The sequence below is a fragment of the Misgurnus anguillicaudatus genome, chromosome 22, assembly GCF_027580225.2.
Source record: "Misgurnus anguillicaudatus chromosome 22, ASM2758022v2, whole genome shotgun sequence".
Lineage (NCBI taxonomy): Eukaryota > Metazoa > Chordata > Actinopteri > Cypriniformes > Cobitidae > Misgurnus > Misgurnus anguillicaudatus.
This window is the reverse complement of record NC_073358.2, coordinates 8462089-8481769: the sequence shown is the minus strand read 5'-3', so window position 1 is coordinate 8481769 and position 19681 is coordinate 8462089. Positions and strand designations below refer to the sequence as shown.

Here is a 19681-nt window from a genome sequence, read left to right as displayed (position 1 = left end):
CACAAGTTCTCAATTGGATTAAGGTCTGGAGATTGGGCTGGCCACTCCATAACATTAATTTTGTTGGTTTGGAACCAAGACTTTGCCCGTTTACTAGTGTGTTTTGGGTCATTGTCTTGTTGAAACAACCATTTCAAGGGCATGTCCTCTTCAGCATAGGGCAACATGACCTCTTCAAGTATTTTAACATATGCAAACTGATCCATGATCCCTGGTATGCGATAAATAGGCCCAACACCATAGTAGGAGAAACATGCCCATATCATGATGCTTGCACCTCCATGCTTCACTGCCTTCACTGTGTACTGTGGCTTGAATTCAGAGTTTGGGTTGGCCATTGGACCCAAAAAGAACAATTTTACTCTCATCAGTCCACAAAATGTTTCTCCATTTCTCTTTAGGCCAGTTGATGTGTTCTTTGGCAAATTGTAACCTCTTCTGCACATGCCTTTTTTTTAACAGAGGGACTTTGCGGGGGATTCTTGAAAATAGATTAGCTTCACACAGACGTCTTCTAACTGTCACAGTACTTACAGGTAACTCCAGACTGTCTTTGATCATCCTGGAGGTGATCATTGGCTGAGCCTTTGCCATTCTGGTTATTCTTCTATCCATTTTGATGGTTGTCTTCCGTTTTCTTCCACGTCTCTCTGGTTTTGCTCTCCATTTTAAGGCATTGGAGATCATTTTAGCTGTACAGCCTATCATTTTTTGCACCTCTTTATAGGTTTTCCCCTCTCCAATCAACTTTTTAATCAAAGTACGCTGTTCTTCTTAACGACCCATTTTCCTCAGCTTTCAAATGCATGTTCAACAAGTGTTGGCTTCATCCTTAAATAGGGGCCACCTGATTCACACCTATTTCTTCACAAAATTGATGACCTCAGTGATTGAATGCCACACTGCTATTTTTTTGAACACACCCCTTTCAACTAATTCAACTAATTGCCCAATTGCACAGCCTTAAGAGCGTGCATATCATGAATGCTGGGTCTCATTTGTTTTCTGAGAATCTACTGAACCTAACTTGTTTGCCACGTAGCAATAAAAAAATATACTAAAAACCTTGATTATTCTGGTTAGTCACATTGTACTGCTATTATTTTGAACAAGACTGTATATTCATAAAAATACATTTAAAAAACTTAACATAGTAATTGCTTTCGGGATGTCAGGAGACTTTTAACCAGCATAACTAAAAATGTTTCTGGATCAAATCAGATACCCTGCCTTTAGATGGACACTCCACTTTTTTGAAAATATGCTAATTTTCCAGCCCCCCAAGAGTTAAACTTTTGATTCTTACCGTTTGGGAATCTATTCAGCCTTCATCTTTTAGCATAGCATAGCTTAGCATAATCCATTGAATCTGATTAGACCATTAGCATTGCCTCAAAAAATGACCAAAGAGTTTGGATATATTTTCCCTATTTAAACATGACTCTTCTGTAGTTACATCGTGTACTAAGACAGACGGAAAATTAAAAGTTGTGATTTTCTAGGCAGATATGGCTAGGAACTATACTCTCATTTTGGTGTAATAATAGGCACAATGCTAATGGTCTAATCAGATTCAATGGCTTGTGCTAAGCTATGCTAAAAGTGGTAGCCCCAGACACGGAGATCAGCTGAATGGATTTCAAACCGGTAAGAATCAAATGTTTAACTCTAGAGGAGCTGGAAAATGAGCATATTTTCAAAAAAAGTGGAGTGTCCCTTTGATGCTTATTAGTTAGTGCTCTGGCTCTACTTTCCTGCTGTGTCATGTAGGTAGGTTAAGCCATTGCGGTGCGTTCAAAAACATATATGTATTAAGAAAATAATGATTATTATTTTGAGTCATTTAACTCAAGTCTTAGTCATGTCTCAAGTCATGAATGTCAAGTCAAAGTCAAGTCGAGTCTTTTATTAAGACTTGTCAAGCAAGTCTTAAGTCATAAAATTTGCAACTTAACTCTTTCCCCACCATTGACAAGTTATCTCGTCAATTAAGAGGAAATATTTCCCTGCCAATAACGCTTACCTGACAAGTTTTAACCGTAATCTGTAATTACGCTATTATCCACTACATGGCGCTCTTATTAATTTATAAAAAAACTGAAGCAAAAACTAATCCAACAACATTTTAAACTCTGTGTATGTTTTGATCTTTGTTCTGAATTTGATTTCTAACAAAATTCCTTTACAAAAATGCAATTATTTCAGCTTTTTGTTCACAATTTGGTATTTTTGAAGAAACCTACCCATATTTGAGAGGTAATAAAAAGCACAAATAAAGATGGGATGAAACATAGGGTCTGTTCTTTAATTTGATACATTTCTATGTTTATATATTTACAGAAGAAAAGGCATTATGTGAAGCGGGCAACTTTAAAAAAAAAAGGCTGGCAAAGAATGAGTTAAGTCTGACTCGAGTTATATGAATTGACCCCCATCTCTGCCCTTGTTTGCAGGCGCCCCCATAGCACAAACACAAAACTCTGCTTATGTCAGCTACAATCAATACATTTTGTATCATCACTAATATTTATGTATATTCAAATAATTATTTATATAACATTTCTAAATGTTTTCACTTGTTGATTATGTGGTACTAAGTGTAAATAAATGAGAAATAAAATGTTGAAATAACTATAACACCATAGCATATCTGAGTTTTGGCAATGGGAGGGAGTTTTACAGGTTATATAACATGAGTAAAATGTTAAGTGGTTCAGCTTCCTGCTTACATGCAGTTTATCTTTAACAGACCTGCTGGCCAAGAGAAACATCTTATCACCTTTTTTTTAAATATCACACTTAACTGATGTCAGGAAATGTCAAAATCCCCTTTCTTATCCACATATGTAGGGCGATAACACTTTTTTTTGATAAGTTGCAGATAACGTTGGTCATTTGAAAGACTCACCCCGTGACCCAGGGCTTTTGTAAACCCGAGACCCACTCGGTTGTGAGTCTTGAAGAACTGGTGCGTGAAGTGCTGAGCGAAGAAGGCAAACATCAGATTCGTTCCCTGAGGGTCCGGCCTGAAATTCCGTCTCAACATGAACCTTTCTGCAAGGAGTTTGGGGTCTGGAAGCTCCATTTTTCCTGAGAGCGAGAGAGACATGAGATGTTTTTACTACAGGCATCAGGAGACAAAGTTACTTCCTCTGAAAGTGTAAGAAACAGCCTATGAAAATACACATATAAAGTCATTTTTTGTGATTCACTGTTTCTACATAAAATGATCCTACATGATATAAAGAACATTCTGTGAAAATATAAACTTGATATCTTTATGTAAGGTCAAAGAAAAATGTCAAAGATTGAAATCAAATCAAACTCATTAGATTATGAGACGTTTAAAGGGGACATTTCACAAGACTTTTTAATATGTAAAATAAATATTTAGTGTCCAAGAGTACGTATGTAGCTCAAAATACCATATAGATAATTTATTACAGCATGTTAAAATTGCCACTTTGTAGGTGTGAGCAAAATGTGCCATTTTTGGGTGTGTCCTTTAAAATGCAAATGAGCTGATCTCTATACTAAATGGCAGTGTTGTGGTTGTATAGTGCAGATTAAGTGGCGCTATTATCCCTTTCTGACATCACAAGGGGAGCCTGATTTCAATTACCTAATTTTTCACATGCTTGCAGAGAATGCTTTACCAAAACTAAGTTACTGGGTTGTTCTTTTACACATTTTCTAGGTTAACAGAAGCACCAGAGACCCAGTTATAGCACTCAAACATGGAAAAAGTCAGATTTTCATGATATGTGCGCTTTAAGATAGACTTTACAGACAGGGTCACACTTTCAACTTATTTAAGGGTTATATTGAAGAAAGAGGCTTGCACTAATAATCATAGTGTCTTACCTTTCGTTCCCATAGGTTTAGGGCAGTCTTGAGGAACTGGAGGCAGAATTCTTGTGTAGTAGGTGATGTTGGAATACGCTTCCCAGTTCAGGTAGTCATATTTGGAATTGTATGTCGGGGGGCTTGGAATTAAATTGGCTCTTATTGTGATGGGAGAGTATATAAAAAATGCATGAAATATACTGGCTAAGCTCTTTCAGTTTATTACATTTATGCATTTGGCAGATGCTTAGATCCAAAGCCATTTACAATGCATTGAAGCTGTACATTATTACTCATGACCTACTGTATACACAGTGCCTTATAAATTGATCATTGATTTTTTTACCCTGAAAAAAACTTGCATATTACTTCTCTGTCTACGGTTATGGTTACAGGAAGGAAGATGACTGGGCCACAGGATTAAGAAATGACCTCAAGTTGAAACCTGTACCAGTACCATTGGTGCCTGTAACACTGATAAGATTCAGTTCACGCTGTCGATCCTGGAAACAATATCTCAGGACATTCAGTTCATTCATTGGCTCGCACAGGAGAATCATTTGCCCGAAGGCAGTGTCCCATATGAGGAATTCGGGGCCTCTTGTTGAGTGCACGAGGGTTGCCGTGGTGACACACAGCTGGGCTCATTGGAATGAGTGCAAGCTTAAACACACAAATTATTGCAGGAGATGAGCCTGGCCTTCCTTGACCCCAGTGCATTTAAATTATAGATAACATAACCCATTTTCTAGTCTATGAAGAACTGCAATACAGAGTATGCCAACTGTAAAATGGGAGGAAGTGATAAAAAGAGGCGGTAATTTAAAAATGAGGCCTCTCAAAACACAGCAACGGCTGAAAAAATACAAGAAGAATGCTGAGTTTAGATAAACTTCTGTTACAGGAAAGAAAAAAATCCAAGCATGACCAATGGTAACCAAGCATGACAAAATACATTCAGGGCGCCATTAAACCTTGTGGAGATTCTGTGGACCATAGCATCAAGCAGCTAAATTGCATCTTTTCAATGTAAGAAATCAGCAAAAATTTGTTTGTGCTAAAAATCGACATGTTAAGCAGAAGTTCGGTCTACACTACATATGTGTGTGGTCTGTTGGTGATAGTGAATAGTACAATCCACTCCAAAAGATTTACTGTCTGTCTGGGAACCTACCCTCCCAATTGTCTGGAAGCAGATGTTTAAACAAATGATTAAAATGTCGGTGCGCTGATGTAACACTGATGTTTGCAGCTTGAAAGTAAACGCTTTCTCTTCTCCAAATATGAAGGTGGTCTTGAAGATAAATAATGCATTTTATCCAAAACAACTTATAGTGTATATATAGAAACAAAAGAGTATCTATTTGTGCTTACTTTGGGAATCAAAAACTTAAAAGGTCACCTTCTTCCTGATCCCATTTTTCTTACTTTAGTTAGTGTGTAATATTGCTGTAAAAGCATACATAATACCTGCAAAATGATAAAGCTCAAAGTTCACTACCAGGCGATATATTTTCTTTATCAGAATTCGCCTTTCAAAGCCTACAGTGAACGGCCGGTTTGGACTACAGCCCTCTACTTCCCGGTTGAATGACATCAAAGTAAGAGTCTTGACTAAACTCCGCCCACAGGACTCACACGGCTCTGGCTAAGCTAAGCTGCTGTCGAATCGCAACACCCTAAACAAACTAACTTGTTGCGTATTTCTGAAGGAGGGACTTCATAGAACAAGGAAGACATCAGCCCATTTATAGGACAGTGAAAACACTGCTATCCACCTTTTTCTAGAACGCGGAAGTAAGTGATGTGACGTATTTCCTTTCCTGTGCGAGATTTCCGGTTCAATAGCCAGCCGGTAGAAAACAGTGTAGTGGGAGCACGCATAAAACATGATTTAAACAGTTAATCTTTACTACACCTGCCATGTATGAACCAGTGTGAGGATGAAAATAAGAAGTGTCTTGATATATGAAGATATATTCAATCATTTCGTGTTGTTGATCGGAGGTGACGGGTCTTCAATGCGCAAATATAAAAGCACAAAGACATACCGGTATCTTTACAATGGGAAATTCAGCCGAGTGTTTGTACATGGAATTTACCAAGACTTTGTGTTTTTAACTTTTCAGGGGCTGGTTTAAAATATCACAACTTTCCCTTTGGTGTGAGTTTTTTTAAACGACAATTTTTAATGGACTTGTTTATGGTGACCCGTTGAGCTTCACGCGATCCGACACAGTCAGCAGTATCTTTCTCATTCAACACATTGTAAGTTATTTAAACAAACCATAATAAACATATTAAACTACTACATGTATTGAGTATTGTTTTCTTTTTATGAAAATATTATTACATCGCTTCTTACGCACTAGGTGGAGAGATGTGCTTATGAATTATTTGCTTACTTTATAAAGTATTTGCTTTTTCATTTAAAACATAACGCTCAAGCACATTACGAACTATTATAAACATTAACTAAGCAGATTATGTTGTATAGATTCTGTACTGTAATCACATTTTTGTAATAATATATAGTAGCAGAATAAATAAATCAGCTAAATCAGCATATTTTTATCAGCATAATATTAGTTGTTTTTAAACAATTATTGTATTTATTGGCAGTTTCTATGAAAGGTTTTACTGGATGGATGGATTTGTAAATACAGATCATGAGTGCATGTGCGCCACATACACATTCAGTACTTACGCATGTATTATGGTCAAAACAAATGTTTTGTAGAGATTTAATGCGTTTGTATTAGCTATTATGGCAACCCCTAACTGCATAAATTATGTCGATCTTCCTGCATTTCATAATAAACATTAAACAGCCAGTCAAACGGCACACTTGTGTCTTTCCCAATAGACTAGTCACAAAGTCATAAACAAAAAAGCTCAAAGATGGTGGTGCCCACATTTACGTCAAAAAACAGGTGGATAGAGATAAGTATGTTATTTTTATACATGAAACATGAACACATGTTATATTGCTCACTGTGAACACAATCAAAGCTTCAAAAACACAGAAAGAACGGGACCTTTAAACTAAGTTAACTCAAAAAATGTAAAGGTGCAGTGTGTAGATTTAAGCGGCAACTAGTGGTGAGGTTGGGAATTGCAACCAACGGCTCAGTCCACCGCTCACCCCTCCCTTTCGAAGCACATAGTGAAGCTACGGTAGCCACCACAGGACGAACTGTCATTGTCTGAGACAACATAGTGATGAAATGCGCTTGTCCATTCAGCAGTTTGTCCATTCAGGGCTACTGTAGAAACATAGGGGGACCCGCAGTGTATGTAGATGAAAATGGCTCATTCTAAGTAATAAAAACATTAAATTTTATTTTGCAGGGTGTTTATACAACACTTAAACTACAGTTATGTATATTATACTGCATTTCTGTCAAGAGATCCTTTACACACTGCACCTTTAAGTTGATAAACACCTTATAAACAGAACTTGAAAAAACTTGAAAAGTACATCGTTTATCATCATTTTTTGGTCATGATTAATAATGAATCAGCATCATCTGTATTAAAGAGAAAAGAATCACTTCAAAGTGAATAAAACCTAAATAAGACCTCTCATTATGACATCATTAAGGTGTGGACCTGTGAGAAGATTGTAGGTGTGTGCATTTTGGGACAGGGCCCTATACATGTTTTTAGTTTAATTGGAGTGAATGCCATAAAACTCATTATAAGGACCAAAAGTTTCCTAAGCTTGAACCCAAAACGTTTGTGCTGATAACACAATGCTCTACCAGCTGAACTAAAGGAAATGACTTATATTATGTTTGCATAAGTTAACAATGTTAAGGGAACAGTGTAATAATGGCCAAATCAAAGCTTGGGCATTATATTAATTCATGCAAAACTCATCAGTCAAACTTATTAACCAGCTAGTTAGTTGCTCCATTATCCTAAAGCCTGACTCATCCCTTGACTCATCCCTTGCTTCCAGGGATAAAAAACAACCTTTTATCTACTGTATACACATTGTACAAAGCATACATTGTAAAATTATGGGGATAAATTAAACACGCAAGACCCATACCAGACATAACAAGGCGAGACAGAACAGAAAACAGATCAACATTTACATGTAGTGCCATGTCCCAACATTCAGAAGCTGTAGACTTCATAAGCAAACTGTAATGATCTCACATAAACATCTAGAGTCAGAACTTATTGTAAGAACTTTACGCATGAGCCAATCCCTAAAAGGCGTCCCGTTGAGGATGTCCCAGAGCCATTGAAAATGTGTGAGGAAGTAGTGGATGGCATTAGGACTGGGCTTTAGAAGATGATAGACTCTTGACCAGAACTCGGCTACAGAGGACGGAAGTGAAAATGATAAAGAAAGAGTTCACATTAGATGTAGATTAGCTTAGCAATAATAAAGCAGATCAAATTTAATTTTACAGGGGGTGGACAAATAATATGACCACACCCATTGTTATGGTGGTTAAAGGAGCGGTGAATCAAATACTCAATTTTAACTTGATAATTTGTTATATAAGAAGTCATCATACTTAAATGAACATCCTGCAAGTTTCAGAACTGAAAACATCTGTGCTACTGAAATATAACAGTTTTTGGCACCAAGCCAGTATTACGACCGAGTGAGGAATTCAGAGAAGTATGACGTCAGAGTAGAATTGAAGCACCTCCCCAGACCCAAATACAACGACCTCTTTTGTAGCCCCGCCCACAGCTTCGCGTGACACACGTGTGTCTCAACAATCAGTAAACATGTCTTTAAAGATTGCCAAATGTAACCAAAATGACTTTTAAATAAATTTTTTCTGAGAGACTTTTATTTTAATGCAGTGATCTGTTATGATAGAGTAACCATGGAAACTGAGTTTTCGGTTGTGGAAGAACCGTCTATGGGAAGAACACAGACGCTGGATAACGGAGGCTCAGAACATAACATAAGGAATGCGTGGCTAAAGTTAGTTCCAGCTCGCGTGGGGAGTGTTGGTTTACTTTGTGTACCGCGGATTCATTTGTAAAGAAGTCGACGCTGGATTTGCAGAGAGACTGTGATAAAAAGCACCACTAATATTGGATCTGACAAAAATGACACAGCAGTATACACAGTAAGTAAAACATTTTACTTTATTTAAGTTACTGCGTTTCACTATTGCTTTGTTAGAAGAGATCACTTGATATGTCCTGTTGTAACATCCGTGTCCAAACACGTATGTTTGACTGTTTTAATTTACTAAAAACATTAAACGATAAATAAAGGTACAACTCTTAACAATACAATTGTAATTTAACGGTAGAAATATACAAAGTTAGTGATAATGAAGGACTTAAAATCCGCAATTTAGATTCTGATGCCTGCTTACTGTGTTGTATACAGTATTTTAGGCAAGTTGCGTTTGAAAGGTCCAACACTCAACAAAGCTTTTTTATCATATATGACTGTGGTATGTAACGTACATGTAGTTAAGAGCAACCTCACAAGCACAATAGAAATATACAAAGTTAATAAGGACTTATCAGCCGCAGTTTAGATTCTGATACGCGCTTACTGTGTTGCATACGGTAATTTAGTCACGTCCAGTTTAAAGTTTTGTTTTTTACTTTACTATACGTATTGCCATTTATGTGTATCATCTTTAGCACCCAGAATCTTTTATGGCTCAAACATATACAGTTGGAAAAAGTATGTGAACCCTTTGGGCTTACTTGGATTTCTTCATAAATTGGTCATAAAATGTGATCTAAGTCACAACAATAGAGAAACACAGTCTGCTTAAACTAATAAGCAGACTGTCATTATACGTTTTCATGTTTTTATTGAACATAACATGTAAACATTCATAGTGCAGGGTGGAAAAAGTATGTGAACCTTTGGGTTTAATAACTGGTTGACCCTCCTTTGGCAGCAATAACCTCAACCAAACGTTTCCTATAGTTGCAGATCAGACCTTCACAATGGTCAGGAGAAATTTTGGACCATTCCGCTTTACAAAAGTGTTTCAGTTCAGCAATATTCTTGGGATGTCTGGTGTGAATCGCTCTCTTGAGGTCATGCCACAGCATCTCAATCGGGTTGAGGTCAGGACTGGGCCACTCCAGAAGGCGTATTTTCTTCTGTTGAAGCCATTCTGTTGTTGATTTACTTCTATGCTTTGGGTCGTTGTCCTGTTGCATCGTCCATCCTCTGTTAAGCTTCAGTTGGCGGACAGGTGGTCTTAAGTTTTCCTGCAAAATGTCTTGGTAAACTTTGGAATTTATTTTTCCATCGATCACAGTAATCCCTCCAGGGCCTGAGGCAGCAAAGCAGCCCCAAACCATGATGCCCCCTCCACCATATTTCACAGTTGGGATGAGGTTTTGATGTTGGTGTGCTGTGCCTTTTGTTCTCCACACATAGCGTTGTGTGTTCTTTCCAAACAACTTAATTTTGGTTTCATCTGCCCACAGAATGTTTTGCCAGTAGTGCTGTGGAACATCCAGGTGCTCTTTTGCAAACTTCAAACGTGCTGCAATGTTTTTTTTGGACAGCAGTGGCTTCCTCCGTGGTGTCCTCCCATGAAATACATTCTTGTTTAATGTTTTCCCTATTGTAGATTTGTCAACAAAAATGTTAGCATGTGCCAGAGATTTCTGTAAGTCTTTAGCTGACACTCTAGGATTCTTCTTCACCTCATTGAGCATTCTGCACTGTGCTCTTGCAGTCATCTTTACAGGACGACCACGCCTAGGGAGTGTAGCAACAGTGCTGAACTTTCTCCATTTGTAGACAATCTGTCTTACCGTGGACACATGGACATCAAGGCTTTAAGATATACTTTTGTAGCCCTTTCCAGCATTATGTAAGTCAACAATTCTTGATCGTAGGTCTTCTGAGAGCTCTTTTGTGCGAGGCATGGTTCACATTAGACAATGCTTCTTCAGAACAGCAAACTCAGACTGGTGTGTGTTTTTTACTGGACAGGGCAGTTTTATTCAACACATCCAATCTCATCACATTGATTGGACCCCAGGTTAGCTGACTCCACACTCCAATTAGCTCTTGGAGAAGTCATTAGCCTAGGGTTTCACATACTTTTTCCACCCTGCACTATGAATGTTTACATGTTGTGTTCAATAAAAATGTTTGTGCGGTATTAGTTTAAGCAGACTGTGTTTCTCTATTGTTGTGACTTAGATGAAGATCAGAACACATTTTATGACCAATATATGAAGAAATCCAAGTAAGCCCAAAGGGTTCACATACTTTTTCTTTCAACTGTATGTGTTCGGCTGCTATTTTTACACATTAATGTTTTTAAAACATTTCCCCACATGTAATGACGGGTAATGAAGCTGTCCAATCATAGCAGTGGGTGTTTACGTTCAGGTCTTCAATGCGGCCCGCCCCTTCAAACGAACCATTTCTCCAGACAGCCACTAATCCATGTTGATCTTTTTGAATGTAAAAACCACGCGAACGTCATAAGTAGACCTCAGACAACAGTACAAAACAATAAAATCGACAAATTCACCGCCCCATTAATAGTATTTGGTAGGCTGTTGTGAAAAACAAACATTGCGGTTATCTTTTGTTACTTTACTGTATTGTCTAGGTGACATGCCAAGGTTTTCAACAAGCTATGCCAGAATACGTTTCGTTTAGCAGTGTTAGTACAAGCAACCGGTGTAATGAGTTACCACCAAAGGGGACAAATTTAATGGTAGGAGCTCATTTAGCATCTGCAACCTTAACAGCTTAACTATTGGTGTGTCAAGATCAACAGTCTTTACAATTACGAAAATACTGAGAAGCACCTCTATGAAAAAACTGGAAGATGATCTGAGATGAATGCTACAGTATTCCACTATTTATTTAAAAGTTGTATGAATCTATTGCGAGCAGGCCTGCAGCTGTAAAGGCAAACCGTATACATTAAAGGGCATATATTGTGCACATTTTTACAGGATGTCTCACGTGTGCCTAGAATGTGCCTGAGAAGTTTCAGCTCAAAATACCCCACGGATCATTTGTTATAGCATGCCCAAAATGCCCCTATTTGGGTAAGAGCAATAAAAGCTTTCAAATAAAAGTATTCAAGTCTGTACCTTTAAGTGCAAATGAGCTACAGCTCATCACTCCCTTACAAACAAGCAGTGAGTGCTTTTTTAAAACTAGATCTGACTGCTGTGAATATAGTCTGAGACAATAGCATATTTCGCATTCGCCCCACACATGCTAACAAGCACATTTAGAAATGTCTTTGGGTCAAATTAACCAGTCAGTCTGTGGCTGTGGGTGGGGCTTCATCAGTGTGACATCACATTAACAAGAGAATCAAAACAGCATGTCTAATGAGAATGCTTTGGTTTAATTTTTTTCATTGTAGGGTTGTTGTGTTCACACACTGCCAACACACATTTATGTCCTTGTAAAAGTGGATTTTGAATAATATGGACCCTTTAAATAGATATCAGCTATTTCCCTGGTGTTTAAATTATTTTCTTCAACTCCAGTAATGTAAAATCTGCTTCCACAATACAATTGTTTCCATAACACAAGCTCATTTATCCTACTGCCCTGCAACAGTGGACATGTTCAGACGTTTTATTGTACTTGGTCATCTGTGCCAAATAGTTAATAGAGACGGAAGGAGATAGAGACAAAGAGAGAGAGAGAGAGAGAGAGAGAGAGAGAGAGAGAGAGAGAGAGAGAGAGAGAGAGAGAGAGAGAGAGAGAGAGAGAGAGAGAGAGAGAGATAAAGAAAGGGGAGTTGTGGGAAAGTAAAAATGATTGCTTTGCCTTTGTTTCTAACAGGAATAAGCTGTCACAGATGTTATATCAGGGGTCTCAAACTGGCTTGGGGCCATTTCTGAGATTGATATTTCGTCTGGAAAGCTATATTATTATGTAAATGTACTGTTTAAATTATATTTTTTAATGTATAATAATACTTATTTATATATAATTAAAAATGTATGAATTTGCTATTATAATAATATTTGGAAAATATTAATAATAAGTGAAAGTAATCCTAAAACTTTTGAATGGGTAGTCAAAGTTACAGCTAGTTGGACAGAACAAGTTAATATTACTTCTAATATGACATCATCATATACACTCACCTAAAGGATTATTAGGAACACCTGTTCAATTTCTCATTAATGCAATTATCTAATCAACCAATCACATGGCAGTTGCTTCAATGCATTTAGGGGCTTGGTCCTGGTCAAGACAATCTCCTGAACTCCAAACTGAATGTCAGAATGGAAAAGAAAAGTGATTTAAGCAATTTTGAGCGTGGCATGGTTGTTGGTGCCAGACGGGTCGGTCTGAGAATTTCACAATCTGCTCAGTCACTGGGATTGTCACGCACAACCATTTCTAGGGTTTACAAAGAAAGGTGTGAAAAGGAAAAAACATCCAGTATACGACAGTCCTGTGGGCGAAAATGCCTTGTTGAGGAGAATGGGCCGACTGATTCAAGCTGATAGAAGAGCAACTTTGACTGAAATAACCACTCGTTACAACCGAGGTATGCAGCAAAGCATTTGTGAAGCCACAACACGCACAACCTTTGGTGTCTTGAACATGACAATGAGTTCACTGTACTAGAATGGCCCCCACAGTCACCAGATCTCAACCCAATAGAGCATCTTTGGGATGTGGTGGAACAGGAGCTTCCTGCCCTGGATGTGCATTACACAAATCTCCATCAACTGCAAGATGCTATCCTATCAATATGGGCCAACACTTCTAAAGAATGCTTTCAGCACCTTGTTGAATCAATGCCACATAGAATTAAGGCAGTTCTGAAGGTGAAAGGGGGTCAAACACAGTATTAGTATGGTGTTCCTAATAATCCTTTAGGTGAGAGTATGGACCCGTTTAAATAAAAAAATATGAAACAAAGTAATAAAATCTTTTTTTTGCGGGCCAGATTATGATATATTTTTAAAGCAGACATGGGCTGCGGAGAGGGGGAGAATGGGCCACAAATGGCCCGCGGGCCAGGGGTTTGAGACCACTGTGTTAAACTGTGTTGGTGGAGGAATTTACTATAAAAATGAATTTATATGATCCATACAATCATTAGAAGTACTTAAGCATTGTGTACAAGTCATACTGTGCAAAAGTCATATGTCACAACCAGATTTTTGAGAAATAATTATAATATGGTCATAATATAATTGCAAAAACCAACAGTGGCATGATGGCCTAAGACTTTTGCAAGTACTGTTGCCATGTATGATTACAGTGTATACACAATCTGAAGTTTAATATTACACATACACTGCAAAGAGTACCATCATAAAGAAATTATATAAAAGACAGGTACGTACGTGTAGTGCAATTTTCTCCGTAGTAACCCGTTCTGGTGCAGTCACACTCGTATCTGTCCAGTCCATATCGAACACAAACCCCATGGTTTTGACAAGGATAATAGCAACAAGGATTTACTAAAGAGAAACCAAGCAAGAATACAATTAAATCAGCACATTTTAAAAATTCCTTTCAGCAATCCCCAATTTCATATTTCATACAGAGGCATTTGGCAATGAGATTTTGATGCTTTAGTTTTACCCAAAACTATTTAAAACTATTTACTGTTTACTAATTGGTGTATTCTTGTAGGGCATCGAACTTCAACGTTAGTGCTGCTATTTTCCAGTTAAGCTACACAAACACAGAGATGCATTTACATAACAATTTAATATAAATCATAATTTTAATAGGTGTTTATTCAAAGTGACTTGTATGAGGAGCATCTCAACTAAATAATCATACACATGTCTCAATATCATTTAAGCTCTAAGGATTACTAATTGAAAAACATTTTTCATAAGATTTTCATATGCAAACATTTCACTTTTAAAATTCATACTTCTACATGCATCATTCGACTAAACATGATTAAAATCATACTGGGACGAGGAAATACACTTTCTGAATAGGCCTTTATGAACATGCTATAGTAGAAATTGCACTATATCATTTGAAACCTCAGGAACTTGTGATGGGTGGGAACCTTAACAAGTTTTAATAATGCTTAAAATTAATGCTTCCTGTCTCTCTTCCATCTCTGACATTTTATTATCTGTCACCATCATGAAGTGGGTTGCATTTTCAAAGAAATGCATTAAAATGCATTTCTCAGCAAAAATTCAGAGTTTAGTAAAAATGAGACAGCAATGCTTTCACTGATAAGGCCTTTTTATAATTCATATCATTACACGCATTATGGCCTTCAGTGGCATAACCCCCTGCATCCCTTGACAACAGCATGACAGACACATCCCAAAAATAGATGAAATTTTGAATGAAATGCAATCGCTGTGCGCAAACTGCCCACAGATAAGCGGTTGTAGCACTTTTTGTCATTTCACTAGCCACACAAGTCACACAACCAATGACATCATTTAGTAACAAATTACGAATCCCTTATATAAGTGCAAACGACATGCACCTGTAGTTTATTCTTTCAATAAACTACTCAAATATGTAAACAAAAGCCAGTGGAGACAAAGATTACATACACAACCCCCCAACCAAGATCAGACTTGTTCGTGCCAGCTTACACATACCTTCATGATGTCACAAAGGAAAAGACATGATAGTAATTTCACAACATTAGGCTATTTGAAACTGTGAAAAACTTGTGGTTATATTAGAAGGAACTTTAAGTTTAAACAATGCTCAAATAGCACACGCATGCACAGTTTAACATGCAATTGATTATTATATTTAGTAAACATTTTGCAAACTTTTGCAAGACTTTATGCATGTATGATAATACTGCTATTGCAGCTGACTGTTTTGTTTGCCTTTTTATGCTAATTCTTAAAGATTGCATTAAGCATATAATTATATAATTTAGCTATTTTTTTAAATATATATGATTAAAAATTAACTTCCCTAAAAATGAGCACATAATGGTCTAAACCCTAGTAGCAATCCTGGAAATATAGTAGGATAATATACAAAACTCAGTGTACATCATTCAGATCAGATAATATGTAAGTTACAGTATAGTGCATTAGTTTTTCTAACTACATATAGATAAACCTTAACATTTTATATGACTAAAGAAATATAGTTCATATCAATTTTGTTTTGTATAAGTTATTCATTTTCAACATTGGATTAATGGAGATACTCACCAATGTTTGATGAAGCTGAACTTTCTTCACTAAGACATAACGAGACACTCAGCAGCACTGTAAACGTCCACTTGAGGAAAAAGCTAAACACTAGAAAGGAAGAATTGATGCCATACATGTCACAAGACTGTAACGTTATAGTTAATGATGTTATATCATGTAGCTATTTCTCACCTTTCATCGCAGTTTTAGGAACACAAAATATCAAAAAATAAAAAATTCCAAAAGACAAGCTTTCAAGAGCGCAAAGTTTTTCAAAGTGGTGTTATGGACGGGAAAATAGCCAAATAAATAATGCCATATCTTTTTCTGTACATATCACGACAGAGCTGCGTGCGGGATGATCGTGCAGAGGCGAGGAGGCTCGTGCTCAGTGAACGCGCAGACGCGTCACGCAATGATGAGAAACAAGCGCACGAGAGGAATCTGAGGTGTTATTTTACTAAAGCGGAAGCAGCGTGAAACTCTACACCTCGCGAGTCTGGGCGCGCTTTAAATCCCATAATAACAATAAAAACACTTAAAATCTGCAGTTATGTCAACAATTAAGAAAATATATTTTTTATATAATGTAAGCATTTTCAACACGACTCAAAATTATTACAACAAAGCATATAACAAAAACAAACTAAAAATCAAGATATTACTTAATGTTGCGGTGTTTTTTATAACCAGTTCTTTCAAGTTATGCCAAGTTATTCAATATTTTATTAGAAATTAAATAGAAATTGTGAATAGCCTAAACCAGAAAATCGTAAACTCCCTGGTGAGTTTAGTCTATTTGACTTTTTGGCTTAATGTTATTCTGGAATTTATTGTCAATTTCTGTTTTTTTCATCCTGCCCTGCTTTAGTCTTTAGATTTGTAGTCCAAAATAAAAAATATTTAATCCAAAATGAAAAAAAAGTTAAACATCTCTTACGAAAATTAACCATGGTTTTACTACAGTCAAAACAAACAAAAAAACACGGTTACTGCAGTAAAACCATGGTAACCACAAAATAACCACGGTTTTGTCAACTATGGTTTTCAAAAACCATAGCTAAACCTAGTGTTCTAGTGGTCAAGACCACCTAAACCGAGACCAAGTCATGACCAAGACCAAGACAGGCCGAGACAAGACCAAGACTTTAAAGGGTCGAGACCAAGTCAAGACCAAGACCAGTGCAAGTCACTGACTTTAAACATATGATAAAATGTGGAATATGCATATGACTAGGCACTTCTTGTCTGTACGTGTGCGTGCCTGTGTCGTGCCATCAGAGAAGTTGATAAAATAATCAAAGGCATTGCAGATATGTGGGAATTTATCTTTGTTTATAAGCAAATAAAAGTGAACAAACACTTAAGAGCTGAAATCAACTTAACCATTTAGTCTTTCCATGGCTTGCCATCCACTTAACACAATACAGGTGTTTTTTGTAATAAAATTAGAAAAGTTGTCATTGGGAGAAACTTAAACAATGCCAAAAACAATGCCAACATCATATGCCAGACCTGAATAAACTGCATAAAATTAATGATAAAAAATAAATTTGTGATGTGCCATCAGTTGTGTTCTTGACCGATCTTGAAATAAAAATGAGTCCTCTTTGTGTGAGACCGAGACGAGACCGAGTAAAAATGCGGTTGATTCCAAGACGAGATCAAGACCTTTTATAATGTGTCAAGATCGAGACCGGTCTCGAGAAGTACAACTTTGGTAAACTATGGTTAGTGTAGTAATGGTTTTGCTAATAGTAATCAATGCACCAAAAAACCATGGTTACTACACTTTTACCACAATAAAACCATGCTTAATTTTCGTAAAGGATGTTAATCTGGATGCTGACCAGAATCATTATTTGTATAACTTCATGCAATAGAGCAGTGGTCACCAACCCTGTTCCTGAAGATCTACTTTCCTGCAGGGTCCTACCCCAAACAAACCTGAACCTGCCAATCAAGCTTTTTACGGCTACCTAAAATTCAGAGGCAGGTGTGCTGAAGCAGGGTTGGATCTAAAGTATGCAGGAGGGTTGATATCAGGAACAGGGTTGGTGACCACTACAATAGAAGCATTAACTTCCTTTTGACCAAAAAATTAACATTCTCACTCCTAACAATACAAGTGCCTTCAAGCAGTTTTACGAAAGATGTTAAGACCCTCAAGTAAAACGCTTTCCCACCCCATCTCTTATTTTTACGATCTCTGTCTTCTCTCTCACACCCTGCTGCCCCTTTAGGGTAAGAATCTCAAAAATTGCTTTCTTGTAAACTAAAATCACAACTTGTGCTCAGGAGAGTTTTGCCAAACCCTGATCAAACCCACCTGCTAGCTCCATTGTTTAAAACGTTGATCTATTTTGAAGATAGATGACTGTATTTGTCATTTAAAACGTTTTGCAAAGTAATTAATTAACTTGGGGTCAATGCACGTGCATGCAGGGGCGCTGCTAAGGATTTTGGGCCCCATGAAAAGAATCTTGACAGGGCCCCCAACACAGCTGAGACTTTTTTCATATTAATTTACATAAAATCCTGCGCTTTTATGGTATTTTGACTACCAATGGGGTGAGCAAATTCTTCTTGAATTTAGTGTTTAAGAAAAATGATCAAGATTTTTTTGCTTACTCCATTGGCAGATTTTTTTGCTTGTTTTATGCACAAAACCCCTTAAATGTAATATTTTTGGTTTAAAAACTAGACTTATTTTCTTGGGTCATTTTGCTCATCATGAAAAAGCATCTTTATTTAAGAAATTTTAAATTTTTTTACTGAAATCAAGACAAAAATACTTGGATTTTTTTCTTGAAAATCATTTTTTGCAGTGTGGTAATTATCTTTAACACTAGAACGAACAATGCGTCATTTTGACCGTTTTAAATATGCATAGTCAATAACTTTGTCAAAATAAATCACTTTCATAAATAAACGTGCTTACTTGTCGAAAAATTCTACCTAAGAGACCTGGGGCCTTGTGTACCAAGCGTGCGCGTTAGCACAGAAAAGTGCCGTAGGCTACGATCATTGTCACGGACGGGCGGTCCACTAACAATTTAGGCCTACTTACAAACCCACCTTTTCTTGTGAAAAATTGGGTAACATAATGTCGACCCTTTGCCTCTTTCACTTATTTTTTTCTCTTTACGTTTTTGACTTCCAGATTTTTGAGGCATTTTCACTTTCTTGTCAGTCAAGTTGATATTCTGCCGGCATTATAAGGGAAGTCAAGATGTGTTGCCTGGATTATACAATTTGGGCGGACTGAACCATTTTATGACAATTGAGAGGGGGGAAAGGGGCCCACAGACATTTGTGTTTCCTAAATAAATAAAAAAATTTGATACCAGGAAACAGCAAATAGAATAATTTAAAGTTAGTAATTTTTACTATTAAATATTTTTTTAGCACCACAATTTTGGAGGCTTCTCTGGGCCCCCTCTTACTCGTGGGCCCCGAGAATCATCATTGTTTACCCCCCCCCCTTCACAGCACCCCTGCGTGCATGTCTTATTTTCTGTGACATTACTATGACCCTTCACAGTTCAGTGCAACACATCAGAGGGGTTGCTGCTATTCCAAACCTTCTCGGTTGCATGGGCCAAAAACCAGAATAGAATCGCTCTTAATTGGTGAAAGCTATTTGGTGAAGAATGCAGAGAGGCATAAACTATATGATTCATTAACTGGTAAACATGTTGTCCAAAAACAAATCAAA

At 37.1% G+C, this 19681-nt stretch overlaps 1 protein-coding gene across 1 annotated transcript in view; it reads right to left on the bottom strand.

Annotated features, from left to right (window-relative positions):
- The window catches only part of ptgs1 (prostaglandin-endoperoxide synthase 1), a 28875-nt gene extending 12438 nt beyond the window's left edge, over nucleotides 1–16437 (bottom strand). The window contains exons 1-6 of the mRNA XM_073860703.1: nucleotides 16156–16437; nucleotides 15982–16071; nucleotides 14164–14280; nucleotides 8042–8178; nucleotides 3865–4012; nucleotides 2909–3090 (exon numbers count right to left, since the gene is read on the bottom strand). Coding sequence (XP_073716804.1) covers nucleotides 2909–3090; nucleotides 3865–4012; nucleotides 8042–8178; nucleotides 14164–14280; nucleotides 15982–16071; nucleotides 16156–16162 — 681 coding nt within the window. The 5' untranslated portion in view covers nucleotides 16163–16437. The remainder of the gene's footprint in view (nucleotides 1–2908; nucleotides 3091–3864; nucleotides 4013–8041; nucleotides 8179–14163; nucleotides 14281–15981; nucleotides 16072–16155) is intronic.
- Nucleotides 16438–19681: the final 3244 nt, after the last annotated feature.